General features: G+C 36.5%; 1 protein-coding gene across 1 annotated transcript in view; it reads left to right on the top strand.

Moving 5' to 3' along the window:
• LOC116179117 (semaphorin-1A-like) overlaps window positions 1–7,780 on the top strand; it is a 119,274-nt gene extending 111,494 nt beyond the window's left edge. The window contains exons 4-7 of the mRNA XM_031498835.1: window positions 3,678–3,873; window positions 6,892–6,996; window positions 7,079–7,167; window positions 7,583–7,780. Coding sequence (XP_031354695.1) covers window positions 3,678–3,873; window positions 6,892–6,996; window positions 7,079–7,167; window positions 7,583–7,765 — 573 coding nt within the window. The 3' untranslated portion in view covers window positions 7,766–7,780. The remainder of the gene's footprint in view (window positions 1–3,677; window positions 3,874–6,891; window positions 6,997–7,078; window positions 7,168–7,582) is intronic.
• The last annotated feature ends 7,282 nt before the right edge of the window (window positions 7,781–15,062 follow it).

Raw genomic sequence — 15,062 nt, 5'->3', positions numbered from 1 at the left:
GCTCGTGCGGTATACCTTTCCACCGAAAATTAGGTCACGTGACACAAACTGCAAGAGAACTCATATCTGCGTATGCTAAGCGATACGAATACTAAAACGGCGACGTTTCGTTGATTCCCAAAGTTGGACAGGCTCTTCATAAATTGATGTAAGGTCTCGTCTTGACCATAATTAAGCTGCATGGTTTCACATTGAGATTAAATCCACACGAAGCCACAAAGCCGCAAACTAATTGATGGGCGAGCAGCTGAGTTGTGTAAATCACCGTTCGCTTCTCAAAAATAATTAAAAAAGAACTCCTAAAGCACTACTTTCTTTTGCTTTTAACCACTTTATTTTAATGAGACCGTTTGTGTATTTTCGATGCACTTTTTTTACCAAATTGCATTTTATCCCTTTGTTTGGTTGTTGTTATAGGAATTGATTGCGTATGAGAAAGTACTCGTTATTGATCAAAGTGTTCGTCTTTTTATAAAAACTTCTAATTTGCATTCAGTAATGCGGTTAGTAATTTACGCTACAGTCTTTGCCACTTACAAAATCTGCATTGTCTATAAGATCTCTCTCCGCAATCTCTCGTCTCCATTAACTTTTTGCCCATCCTTACATTGTGTAAGGCTGATTTAGCGTCTCCTTTATTGCTGTGTTTTTGCATTTAGAGTTCGTCTTATCTCTTCCTATCTTTCGCTGCACTAATTGCTTTCTGGGCCTGTCGGAGATAAATAATCAGCTCCGTGTAGCTATTAGGGCGATTCTCTATAAATTAGTGCATGCATCGACCGAATTGTCAGTTATTACCGCTCTAAGGTATTTACTAGGATTGAATTGTACAGTGGATCGTTACACAAACCAATCTAAATGGATTTTGTTCGTATTTGCGTTTTTTTCTTCTGCTCTTGGCAGATGATTCTAATTGCTTCTTCGCAAGATTGCGATGTTTTCGTATTAACAATTCGTTCAACTTCAACAAAAACGAGGGTTAAATGTGCCAACCCTTCGGAAATAATTCTTGCCATGTTCGTTCATATCACAAAGTTCAGAGAACCGCAAGGCCTTGTATTCGAAGTGTGGGCATCTTTTTAAACCTATAGTAGGTATACATACATAAGTAATTTTTGATGTGCGCACTTCCAGGGGGCGTATATTAAGTGATTTTTATAATTCTGACTGACAGCTAAGGGACATTTGAATACATAACTTCACTGTTAATTCATTAATATGCGCTTATGAATTATTTAGCACCGATAGCCTGTGTTTGTCTACTTTTTTTGGGTAAATTCACACAGGATTGAAAACACGAGATCGCTTTATGTGGTCCGGCGCTACTAGATAAAGATCGTTTAATGTAAGTACTAAAAAATTAAATATTTTTCAACTCTTCTACCCTTTTGAACAAATTTATTATCGATGGAACTTTGGCAATATATCCTCTATACCTATGAGTGTGAGTGCAATACCTGTCTGCTTGTTATACAGGGTGGTGCACGGTAAGTGGGACATAGGGATTTAACGTGGGAAATTAGTTTTATGCAAAATCCTGCCCTCCTGTACATTTTACAGAAAAAACTGTTGAGTTTAAAGTTGTTTAGAATTAAAAGATGCATACAACACTGTTTTTACATGTTTTATTAAGCTTTTCGTAAACCCGCAAATTTAAAAATAAATTTCAACATTTCATTTATTAATGGCAATTGGCAATTCATAAAACAACAAAAGTCATGGGCTATTGCTACTAATAACAAAAATGTTGAAACTTATTTTTAAATTTGCGGGTTTACGAAAAGCTTAATAAAACATGTAAAAACAGTTTTGTATGCAAGTGTTGTCTTTTTTCCGACAAAATTTGTGAGTAATTAAAAATTTTGTTCTGCCAACGTAACCTGAACCTTTACGAAAGAGCACGAAATATATTTCATGTCATCAAATTGTTTTTTTTTCAGCGAATTTGTAGATAAATAAAAATTTTACTGTACCAACTTAATCCCGACCTTAAGCAAACAAGAAAGGCATAACATTTAGTTCCTCTCTATGAAATCAAATAGTTTTTTTTCGTTTTTCCCAAAAATCTCAACGAAAGAGTCTTATAATTGAAACCCAAATTGTAAAATTGACAAACATATTCCAAAACTCACAATTTTTTTATAAAATGTGGGTGCAGTATATACCTACTCGTACGTAGGTTTACTACCGGAATCCAAAGGTACGGGAATTGGTCTGTGGGGATACTGCTCTAGGTAAAAATTAGGAAATCATTCTAAAGAATGAGGCTGATTGAAGTCTTGCGGAGATTGATCAAAGTGGCACCTCACTTTTTTGACGGAAATACACGTTTTGAACAACCAGGAATCCGAATCAAACAAAATATCTATGATGTCGGTCTGTCGGTCCTTCTGTATTCTCATTTCCCGCTAAACGGCTGAACCGATTAGAACCAAATTTGGTACACACATTCTTAGACAGCTTTTGGGCAGAATTGCGCATGCGCAAGTGTGTCAAACTCACATTTCCGGCTAAACGGCTGAACCGATTGGATTCACATTTGGTGCATATATTCACAGGTATAAAAGAGCGGTATCGCGCATGCGCAGGTGTGCGGGTGGTATATGTGCTATCAACACCAAATTTTTTAAGCGATTTAGTGAGATAAAAAGGTATATAAAAACAAAAATTTAGATTTTGGAAATTCTGAGACAAACCCCTAACCTAAGAAATCAGCAGCTCTTTGTCCAATATGAGTAGGTACTTTTCCTTTAATTTGAGATAAAAGCAATCTTTCTATAGCTCAAGTTAGTTTAGGAGCATAATTTTGGTCCCCTATGAACTATTTTGTCTATACGGGCTTGATTGGATTGCAGGTGGTGTTTCAAATTCTTGTTTAAAAAAATCGATTTATTTTAGTATTGTCATCAATAGTGTCCATCCATCAATTTTGTCCATAAGAGGTTTGTTGAATTGCAGGCTGCGTATCAAACTCTTGTTCAATTTCTTCCCAAATTGAGAGTAAACAGTCACGTCGTGTACGATTGCTCTCGTATAGTTTCTTCACATCCCATTCAGCATACGATTTTCAGTAAGGGAATTTTTTGCCACGCAGCCCGTATTCGAAAACCAGACTTTTAATCAGGCTGATATTCAATAGCACTGATCCTTGAGCTCGAAATTGATCGACAAAGGTTTGACATCGCTATCTCTTTTCGTTCTCGAATTAGACGAGGAACAGACCGACAGACGGACAAAACCATCACATAAGAGGATTTTTTCTTTCGAAAAATTCCCCTAAAAGATTTAAATTGCTCGTGCATTGATTAAATTCTTAACTCTGGTACTGTTTATTATATTACATTTAGTATGAGACTCCTTGTAAAACAAACTGTAAGTCTCCATTTAGGCATGTAGACTTTATTGCAGTTTAATATTAAAATTGTTTTCATGTTCACCTCAATTGCGCTTTCCTCAACAATGGAAATAATGGTTACTCCATTCATAATAGCGAACTGAATTTTAATCACTCGTTGACCCCATTCGTCTTGAGCCGCTAGTAAACAATCCACTGGTAATTAAAATTCATTGTCCGTTAACTTTAAGTGATAGTTAACGCACATGGCGCATTAAGCATAAAGTGTTATGGAAGATAATCCATTTGGACGGAGTACTAAAAGTCATGTTTTCTTTTTCAGGAAAACTGCCAGAACTACATGCGTATTATGGCAAAAACTGCGGCGGGAGGACTGCTAGTATGCGGCACGAATTCGTTCAAGCCACTTTGTAGAGATTATGTAATTCATAATGGAAATTACACGGTTGCAAAGGAGAAACCTGGCCAAGCCGTATGTCCGTACGACCCTCATCATAATTCTACAGCGATATATGTCGGTGAGTTTCTGTTTGAGAATTTATCGAATGGTTTCGCGCACAACAAATTAAAATGTATTATTTCTAAATGACATTAATTAATTATACCGTGCTTAGTATGAACGGGGGAGAATATTGAAATAAATCAATTAGAAACGTGGATTTTAAACTGAATTAACTAAATTAACTTGATTTACTGTTGGTGCTGCGCTGATATTTCGTACAGTTTGTATAGATTTCAGAAATTTACTACATCGCCTAGAAGTCTAACCTCTTTACACATGGATAGACAACTAGTGGATAATTTATTTACCTTCCATGGCTGCCGAATCTATGTTTTTAGCTCGAATTGCGAAATATACGCAAACTGCTTTATTTATAATGTTGCATACATAACAATAGGATTTCTGTCACTTGCAACGAAGAAAACTTCAAAGCGGTTTGTGGCAGTAACGTTTCTCTGCGAACGCCACACCATGCTGCTGCAAGTAACGAGCAAAAATAATGAAGACGTTTTATGCATGTTTGGTTGTTTCCCCATTGCAGACGTCTCTTTCATCTAGGCGAGCTTTTAGTAATGCTTAGATGCAGCTCTGAATACCGTAAAAACGCCCTTCCGTCATGCATCTCGTTAATACAATATTTATACATTATTTAGGGAATATACACGACTTTTCGCTAATTTTGCAAATTTTTCAGACACTTTTATACGTTTAAAGTGCACAAAGAGTAAAACAAGTAGAAAATTGGACGAAATTATTAGCGTTCGTGCTGTGCTTCATGCTATTTCAAAGCACGAGTTTACGTTGTTCCCCTGATTCGAAAAGTCCCAACACATTAATTGGTGCTGATTTGTACATAATTCCTACGTTTTTTGGGTTACAATTAACGAAGACTCGGAATTTTCAATATAGTATGATAACTCAACGCTTATAATCCGATCGAAACTAGAATGTACGTTTGAATTGTGCTCGCTATAATTCTTTCCCCAATAATAACATACAGGAAGATTCAAACTAAACTTCGTACCTATCTAAATTGTCCTCGTGCCCTTTTGGTGTGCACCAACTTTTACACCTTTCTTTAATATCTTACAAAATGTCCTACACAAATTTTCCAAAATTTAATAAAAGCATGTCTGCATTTTCCCAAACTTTTCCAAATTTTCTACTCATTTTTAACATGCTTCATTTCAAATATTTTTATACATTTCCGAATCATTTATCTCAAAATTATTGACACATTCGTAACATTTCCTACATATTTTCGAGACATTTCCAAATTTCTTATCCATTGCCAACATTTGTTTATGTTAAACGTAAAATGTCTAGGTGGTTCTGGTTACATTTTTAAAAAATGCCTACACGTTTTGAAAATTTTGAAACGTGTAAAAAATGTCCTTCCTACTGTTTTCCATTAACATTTCTGAAGCGTTTTCTAAATTTTTTCATGCAACACTTTTACATTTTCTTAAATTTATATGTTCGTTCAAGTATCTTTTAAGTTCTTCAACATTTTTTGCACATTTTTGATATAGTTCCAAAATTTCCTAAACATTTCTAGATCTTAAACCAAGTGACCATAACGAACGCAGACTGAGAATTTGAAAAAAAGGGAAATATGCAATATTCTATTTGTAAAAATGCAACAATATTTTAGGTTGTACCCTTAAGAGTCCTTCAACGTGACAATGAATTTGTGTGTTAATAAACCCACGCCCCACTGTATAAAACGAAAGCGCATTTAATTAACACTTACCTGCAAACGACAGGTTGTGATTCTGACGTGTGCTGATATGTCACGTTTTTTAGAAAACAACCAATTTTGAACAGAAGATCATGAAATATCTCTAGTGGTTTCAAAATATTGTCATTTTTCTGGTAAATATTTTCCAAGTCAAAATTATATTTCCAACGTTCCCATCCATTGGCGATTGGCGACGGTTTATCGGCGGAAATTTTGCAGGGAAGCATTTGCCAAGAAAAATTGTCAATACAGCAGTCCAGTTTCGTTTTGGAAAAAGCGCTAAAAAGTTACAGGGTTCAACGCCAAGAAATGGACAGTTTTGGCTGTAACCGAAGCCGTAACATTTCTCTTTGCGTGCTTATACATTACATAAATAGGATATAAAGTCATGGATCATCATTTAGTAAATAAGACTTGTGTAAGACGGTCAATTTCTACACTTATTTACTTTTCCTATAAAGGAAGTAACAAATAAGCATGTAAAAAATTGGGAGTAGAAGAAACCAAACAAACATTTTTTCCAAATAAACTAAGTGGCGAAAATGTTCCGTTTGGGAGCTACGCCTCCAATAGCCCTAATTTGAGATTTACGCACCCAAAGCTCTTACATTGCTCGTTTTTTTCTTAACACATAGAAGGATGTTACTAACGGGTTTATCTAGGGTCCAACATTTCTCGCTAAGAGTGTGTGCTCTCCATTAGCTAAACCGCTTGTCTGTTTTTTTTTTACCAAATTTGGAATAGTTTACAATAGGTGTAGGGCGATAAGGGTCATTTTTATCTCATAACTCGATCAAATTCCTTTTTGCTCTTAATCTTAAGTGTTACGCCGTTTTGACTTCGAATTTGGATATGGAGAATATATGATGTGAACCGTAATTATTTCTCTTGTTTATTCGAAACGGGTAAAATTTTTGGTGAATTTGTTGGAAATCGAGGAATGGGTTGCGTGACTGACTGTTACTCTAAAGCTAACATTGAGCGGCAGCGAAATGGTACAAAGGATGTGTGAGATCTTGAAATACGAGAGCTCTTTGCTTTGTTCGATTTACGTTCGTTAATGCGTTTCCAAGGGTGTTTATATTGGATCTTACACTAACAAAGTTATGTTTGTGCAGGATTGCTAATGAACACGGTAACTAAAGGTTTTGTTTACAGTTAGCAATGTACTACTACATGCACACACGCTTTGCATATTTTTCCCCATAACATTGTTAAAGAACAATAGAGGCTGCCGTTCCGTTCCTTAGCTCATCAAAATGCGTTATAATTATATTGTTCCTTTTGTTTCAGATGGAGATTTGTATACTGGCACGGTGGCCGATTTCAGCGGAATGGATCCTATTATCTACAGAGAACCGCTACAGACTGAACAATACGATTCGATGAGTCTCAATGGTAAAGTTGCCTTTGAATTGCCTCGAATAATCGGCGCCTTGGCGCTTTCTATAGATTTACCCCTAAAACGAATTTCTTACAGCTCCAGATTTTGTCAGTTCCATGACGCACGGAGATTTCGTCTACTTCTTCTTTAGAGAAACCGCCGTCGAATATATTAACTGCGGGAAGGTAAATATTAATATTTACTTGTTTTTATGATGAAAAGAATATTTCATCCCAACATTTTCGAACAATTTGCGACGGTCTTAAATGCTACTTCTATATTCTTTTTGTCAACAGTTTTAGCGTTTCTTTTATAAAAAAAACGTCGCTCGCTATCTCTTCGACTTATAATCCATTATAAGGATGTCCGATCGATTTGAACTTTAAAAAGATATTTATTATTTGCGTTGCTGTTTCCCTTTGGGGTATTTTTCATTTTGCCTTTGCCTTTGTACGAGCGACTTTGATTGATATCCCAGAGTTGATATGAATCAATTCACCGTCGATTTTTTTATAACAATAAATCAGTTGCTTTCAATATTGTAAGAAATTTTAACTTTTATACGCACATGAAATGTTACATTTTGATCTTCTTTTCTAGGCGGTGTATTCCCGGGTGGCCAGGGTTTGTAAGTATGACCGTGGAGGGCCACATCGGTTCCGGAATCGTTGGACTTCCTTCCTTAAATCTAGGCTTAACTGTTCCGTTACGGGGGAGTTTCCATTTTACTTTAATGAAATACGTAAGTACTATTCAGCATTTCCGTTTCAACCAAACTTGTAATATTGCGCAATACGTATATCTACGACTCCCAGCTACACTGTCCTGTCCCCGTGGTAAATGCTTACTTTAATTGGTTAGTCACCATACCCTTGTCTTAACTAATCACCAGTTGCTTGAATGACGCTCTGTTTGCTTAGGGTTACTGGGACCTTGCTGTTATAGCAACTTAACCTGATATAATAGAACTCAATCCAGGTGGTATCTGGATATACACTATACAGCGAACTTAGACGTGATGAAATTATTATTTATTTAACTTATTTATTGCAAATTAAAAATTTTATTATGAGAGCAAGGCATTTACATTGCCTATACATCCATAGAATCATTTCACTCTGCTGTAGGATTCAAAGTAATACCGTTGTTACTTTTTCGCATTTGGACATCCTCCTTGTTACAAGCGAAAAAGCATAGACGCTTGTATAAGCTCCACTTATGACCACAACTCCTAAATAAATGGCACGACGGGTAAAGCAAAACATATTGAGAAACGCTGTGATCATAGGGCTTACGAGTGAATAAATTAGTGGGTATAGTGCTTGAATACGTTTAGTACTATCGGACCCACAATACTAACGTTCGAGAAGAGTAACAAAAAAAATTAGGCCACTTCTTTAGTTTTTCCCAGGAACCATACACAAAGGAAAATATGCCTAACCACTTTATATCAATATTTCTGTTCCAAAATGGCGCACGCGGTAACAGGGGGACGCTTTTGGTCAACATAGGGAAGTTTCCGCTTTATAGCGATCTTGAACGAAAGTATGTCTGGCGATAACTATCATCGTATTTCGGAAAGCAAGCGCGGTTGCCACGATCTCTTGGGATCTAAAAGTTCCGTTCCGTTCTGTTTAAAGCCTAGGGTTTTCTATTAGTCATTAGGGCGCGCCTGTCGAGGCCATTTGAGTTCAGAAATAAGTTCCTTTTCGGTTTTTCTCGTGGGCGAGATTCAAATAGCGAAATAAGTGGGACAACGCGAGGATTCGAAGACTAATTCGCGAGCGATCACCTACACTGTGGGTGCATTTTTCTATCATTGAAAATTTCTTCCTAGATTTCTTCTAACTGGACTTTTTCGCGTACTATTTTAAGTGCGTTGAAATTGAATTATTAACGTAGTTATAAAAGTAGTAACGAATTAACTTCGGGTAAACATACTCAATTAGGTTTTCCTGCAGTTTTCCTAATTCGTAAGGTAAATACCGGAGTAGTATAGAACAACTTACGAGCTTCTGCAGGGGCACCTCTAAAAAGCATTATGCGGGTCACTCTGTAATTGGGCGCAAGCCTGTTGAGGGCCCAGAACAAGAGAGGGATAATAAATAAATAAATAAATAGCCGCATATTAAGTAGGTCGCATAAGTCGTGGAGAAAAATTAAAAAAATTGCGATTCACCTGCAATTTTAATGTGTGTTCGAATAGAGCAGACGAATTACAGTAAATTTCGGGACGAAGAAAAACTTTTTAGCATTATTATACGAGCGACTTAAGACCGTGTCAATGTTGAACCCACTCTCGTAAGGCAACCTCAGGACATAGAAACAAAAAAATCAAAAATAAAATATACACATTTTTTTTATATACACTGTCCAAGATAAGGATGTCTATCATGAGGACCTCGGAAACCAGAGAAGATACGATGATGGTCAAATTAGGGAAAAGTTGCGCAATTAAACATTTATTATCATGCTTTAAAGAAAACCAGAACATTTCGACTACTTCAGAAGGTATGTCAGTAAAACTGAAAATTGCCGATTTTGTTTTTATATCGTTTTGGTCTTATTTGAACAGATACAAAAAATATATTTAAAAAACCCTTCCTCATTGCTACCTCTATGAAACAGCGTTGAAAAATTTTCGATACAACGTTTCATTGAAAAGAAATCATCTTTATTTTTTTATATGATCCGTAAAAAAGTACATATTGAGTAACATTTTTTATTACGAATACAACGATGTACTGCACACAAAAAAAAGTTGGAAACTGTCCATTTCAAAAGGATGGTGCACCCGCGCACAACATCCTAATGGTGCGAAGGTGCCTACCGGACATATTTTCCATTTTCCCGAAAATTTCCCCGCACCATTAGAAAGTAAAGAGAAAGTGGTTTTTATTTTTTTTGTACCTGCTGAAATCAGAACAAAATAAAAACAAAATCGGCAAATTTCGGTTTTCTGGCATCTCTTTGAAAGTGGGTAATCGGAATTGTCCGGTTTTCTTTGCAATACGATAATAACTCGCTAATTACGCAACTTTTCCCTAGTGGTGGAGTAATTTTTCCCACCATTTTCTCCTAGAGTAAGTTAAGTATACATTTTTTATAAACTTTTTTACAATGGAGAATAAAATTGATTTGATTGATTGATTGAAAGATTGATTGAGTTGCATCTTCGTGTTTTCTATGGTTTTCGAAATCCGCATGATAGACATCCTTATCTTGGACACAGTGTATTTACAAGAAAATTCCACTATCACCATTTTTTGAACTAGATTTCTCGTGTTACGGACCATCGGTACCTTCTGATTTTTATTGATTTTGTGTTCTTCCCACACCTTATTTATCTTTCATGTCCCTTTTGAAAAGATCGGCAATGGGGATAGCAATCCTTATGGATGTTTCCGTCAAACAGGGTTGCTGCAGACGCTGCAGTTGTTTTAAAAAAACTTCTTTTGTAAAACATTCCTATAGATTCTCATAGAACACCTTTCCCAATTGTCCTTATACGTAAATTATAGGTTCTAGTTTGAAGAATCGTCTACCCGAATACGGTCACCATAGGCCATACGAGGGCCACCAAATTTAAACTACCTACCTATCTCTTACAGTTCCCGAGATTCACATGGTGACCCTCGAATTTGAATCAGCCTGTATAATTACGCGATTATGCCGGCCCGTGTGGCGCAGTTCAATTAAAGTTGAAGACCGCGATGCTAAGGGTAAATGCATATGGGTTGAGTTGGTAGAGCAGCCTTGGCTGAAACCCCGCCCACTCAAAAAGAATGGCAAAAATAAATAAATAAATGTTCTTTCTGTAAAAAACAACTCTTATAATCAGTCAATGAATATTCAGAAAATAGGAGAAGATGGGGTGGGGGGAGACTAATTTTTGATTCAGGGCTGACTTTGGATTGGAAAAATGATATCAATACTTCGGGTACAGTTCTAAAAATTATGTAGGGTGTTACACACAAGGATGTAAAAAAATTGGGTGGTAGAGGTGATCAAAATAAGCACTTTTTTCCAAATAAACCAAGGGTTCGACATTTGGGAGCCACCCTCAAAAATGAGGTGAAATTTGCTTTTCTTCTTCAACAGCCATAGGAGTTACAAAGACCAGGGGCACGTCTTTGAATAGGTTTTGGCGTATGTCCTTTCCGATTGAGCAATTTTCTTATCACGATAAGGACGCACCCCTAAATGGGGGTGGGAAAGAAGTCTAATTTCGACGAAATGTGGTATCTGGGGGTTTTTGAACATGAAAATCACGAATAAAGTTAGAAATTAATTAGACAACAGAATTCCCCGAAATTTGATGGGTACACACTTGAGGAGTTAAGGAACAAAATTGTCCAGCAGTTTTTCAAAATCAGTTCGGGTCAGAAAGTACTCCCGCCTACCAGTGAGTTATCTAAATTCGCATATAGTTAAAAATATCGCAAATAACAAAAATGAACGATGGGTCGCTGCGGGTGGTGGGAAAATGTTATTAAGTAGAGCTGAGAGTTCTATAACAATCAATAAGCATTATTCCAAGTATCTCAATATCGACTTAAATCGTTAATTTTTTGTTATTTGCGACATGTTCAACTAACTACATGCAAAATTAGATGATTCACTAGTAGGCGAGGGATACTTTCTCTCCCGAAGGACCAATTTTCAATTAGTAAGTACAACTTTTGCTTGAAAAGTGATTTTAAATAACTAGATACCAAATTTTGTCGAAATCATAATTTATTTTCGCACCCCCATTTAGAGGTGCCCCTTTTCGTGGTAAAAGTATTGAAAAAAAATTTGCAAAATCAGAAAGGGCATACGCTAAAACCCATTCAAAGACGTGCCACCAATATTTGTAACTCTTATGGCTGCTGAGAAAAAATTGAAGAAGCAATGCAAACTTCGCCACTTTTTTGAGGGTGGCTCCCAAACAAAACACGTTGGACCCACCGCTTATGTGGCAGAAACGCTTATTATCATAATAAGCCTAACGTCTGAAAAATATTTATAGTTTTATGCCAAATTTGGGACCCAAATCTTACAACAACGCAAAAACAATATCACATTTTGTATACTAACTTCTTAGCAATAAAATAATACTTTGCCTTTATACTTCTAACTGAAATATGGGTTAGCAATGACTGTGACAGCTGATTATCCATATACACAATTTGATTAAAAGAATTTTTAGTATAATTAGTAAGCGATACTCGAAGAGTTCTTCTTAAATTTATTGATGAACTTGATGATTCTGGTTACACCGTTTTGATGCGCTATAATACAAGCATCCTTCTACTGTTATAAAATCTGATTGAAATTACCGTCTGATATTGATAAAATTCCAAATTTAGAATGCCTCGAAATTACGTCATGTGACCATGTCGAAAAAGTTGCAAGAAAACTTCATGGTAGTGGAGGTCCAGGAGGAAGCAGTTCAGATCAATGGACATTTTCTTCTGCGTCATCTATGCGGCATCTACGTTGTTCTATACCTGCTTTAGCTATGAAACTGAATGAAAAAGATCTTCCTTGGATTGCGATTCGTGCCCTAATGGCAAATCGACTGATTGCAATTGATAAATAAATAAGCAGGATGGTTTCGTGCCAAATCGCTTCAACTCGCAACCATTTTTCCGTGGAAAACAAAATGCATCTGTGCTAAAACACAAAAAAAGTTGTAAAGTGGGTGATATATGTAATTGTCGGGTTGTTTTTTTAAACATAGAAATTCCTTTCTGTTCATTAGGGGATACCTTTTCAAGCCTTTCAAGTACAGTAGGTATCCTATACTAAACGTCGAATTTCTGTACTAACTACACTACACAATGTAATTGCCGGAAATGAAGTTACAAAGCACAAACTTCAAACGGAAATGCATCTCAACTAAGGGGATGAAAGTAAAAGCTTGTTTAATTAATATAGGGATTCAGGGTTGCCGGGAGGTAGCTCAAATCCATTAGGGATAATAATGACAGAGATATAAACACTTAAATACGATAAAAGTGCGAGTTTAAATTGTTCCACTCGACCTTTTTTATAACCAAACATGTCTCTTTTCATTTCGATAGTTCCCACTACGAAGTTTCAAGCTCCAAAATGAGAAGTAAGATCGCGGAAGAAACTGGCGTCATTAAACTTAAAAAACGGCTATAAGTTCAAAGACGTTTCTTTTGTTTGATGTCACAACAAAACTGCGAGGCGGGGAAAAATATCTTTGCTTATATTTTATAGTCAGACTAACAACCAGCGTAGAAAATCAGCATTTTAGTATGCAAAGATATACACTCGCCATAAACTAGGGATTACTTTAATAAGTATAAAAATAAAAGTCGAGCCATTCTATTTTAACTTTTAAGTGAAGTAAGCTACCCGGCATTATTTAGGGTACCATTTTATCATAAAATACAGATCGGTGCAAACGTTTAAATGACGCTACTTCCTTAGTCCCACTACAAGAGAGCTTAATTCATTTAAAAATCAGCCGGGCGAAGCATTTCAATCTCACTTACTGATTGCAACCTGCATTTGACTTTCCCTAATCGGTTTGAAATTGATTAGATTTTTTCCTCTACGCCAGGAATGAATGAAATTTCAGTCATGATCAAACAATCTATTACCAAATAGCTCGAGTTTATAAACGAAAATAAATGATGACCACAACAAAAAGTAAATAATATAATAAACTAAGAAAACCAATTACAGTTTCGCAGAACTTCGAAAAACATGACGAGAAATTTAATTTTGCCCGACATGATTCGGATTAGCTTGGATTAAGAATACTTTGCAGCTACAAGTATTTTAATAATTTCGTTATCTCGCAGAACCATGCAGGCACAGAGTTTTAGTTAATAGTAGGTATAATATTATGCCGCCCCCTGCTTGGACTGACCCAACTATTTAGTGTTAATTGCATATTCTCACATATGAGGTAGAGGAATACAATTACACAGAGCGTGCAATGAACATTTGCGAAACAAGTTCATTTCTGAAATACCTTTGCACACATTTAATATAATTGCAATAAGGGTTTTGTTGGCAATTCTAATTAAATCTTGAATTATGTGCATTGTGATCGTTTTCGCATACCTGTTAACACTTAAAAATCAATAAGGTTCTAGACTTGACTGGCATGAATCTTTCGTGATGATTAAACAGTTTCCCATAAAACTATTCCGTCTTTTTGTTGACCTTTTGTGAATGTTTGGTGACCTTCAGAGTCCCATTTATCAAAAAATACCACGTCTTTCAATGTTGTATAATGAGAATAGAGCCAAATTAGGATAATTAAAGACGCGCCGCGCAGAAACTACATGCTTCAAGGGTTTATATGGATAATATACGATACTGTCTCGGAGCCTTCCCCACCAGTCCAGTAAACAGCTTATACTGTGAGGCGGGAATTTCACCACTAGAAACTAGAAGGACACAATTAACTACGAGTTATATGATTAAAGTTCTATCACTACCACCCGCACCCTAACAACAGTATTTTCCAGGCAAGACATGCAGGCGTATAGATCACCTACCTACATTACCCGGCCTGCGTGTATAAGATTTCAGGAACATCTGGGAGAGATTGGCATGGCCCGTCCAACACTACTGGATAATAGGATGTCGGACGCTGCACCATGGCAGTGGCGTAACTAAGGTGGGCTACGTACCTTGGCAAACGTAAGTTTTACGCCCCCCCCCCCTCCACAATAATTGGCAAAGAGATTTTCTATTGCTACAAATTTTTAGAGAAGTGAAAATATATAGTGTTCACGGCGAAGTCGGCACCATTGCTAACTTTGTTATTATTGCAGCTACCAAGTTGGTTATATTAGCAAAGATGAAGCGTTTTTTCTCACGATCGCAACCGTCGAATCAGAAAAATTTATTTGGTCCAGGGGAAAACGAATAAAAATAAAACAGTATTTTGAATTTTGATAAATCAGTTCAGGAAAAGTATTCAGCGCGACGCGTGAGGGAGGGGAGGCGACAATAAAAATAATGAGAAAAGGAAAACTACGCCGCGCCCCTTTCCTGCCCTGCGCCCCTTGGCGCTGCCAAGGCCGCCAAGTCCTTATTTACGCCACTG

Source organism: Photinus pyralis, unplaced genomic scaffold (assembly GCF_008802855.1).
Source record: "Photinus pyralis isolate 1611_PpyrPB1 unplaced genomic scaffold, Ppyr1.3 Ppyr1.4_LG1, whole genome shotgun sequence".
In the NCBI taxonomy this organism is placed as follows: Eukaryota; Metazoa; Arthropoda; class Insecta; order Coleoptera; family Lampyridae; genus Photinus; species Photinus pyralis.
This window is presented reverse-complemented; position numbering and strand designations above follow the sequence as displayed.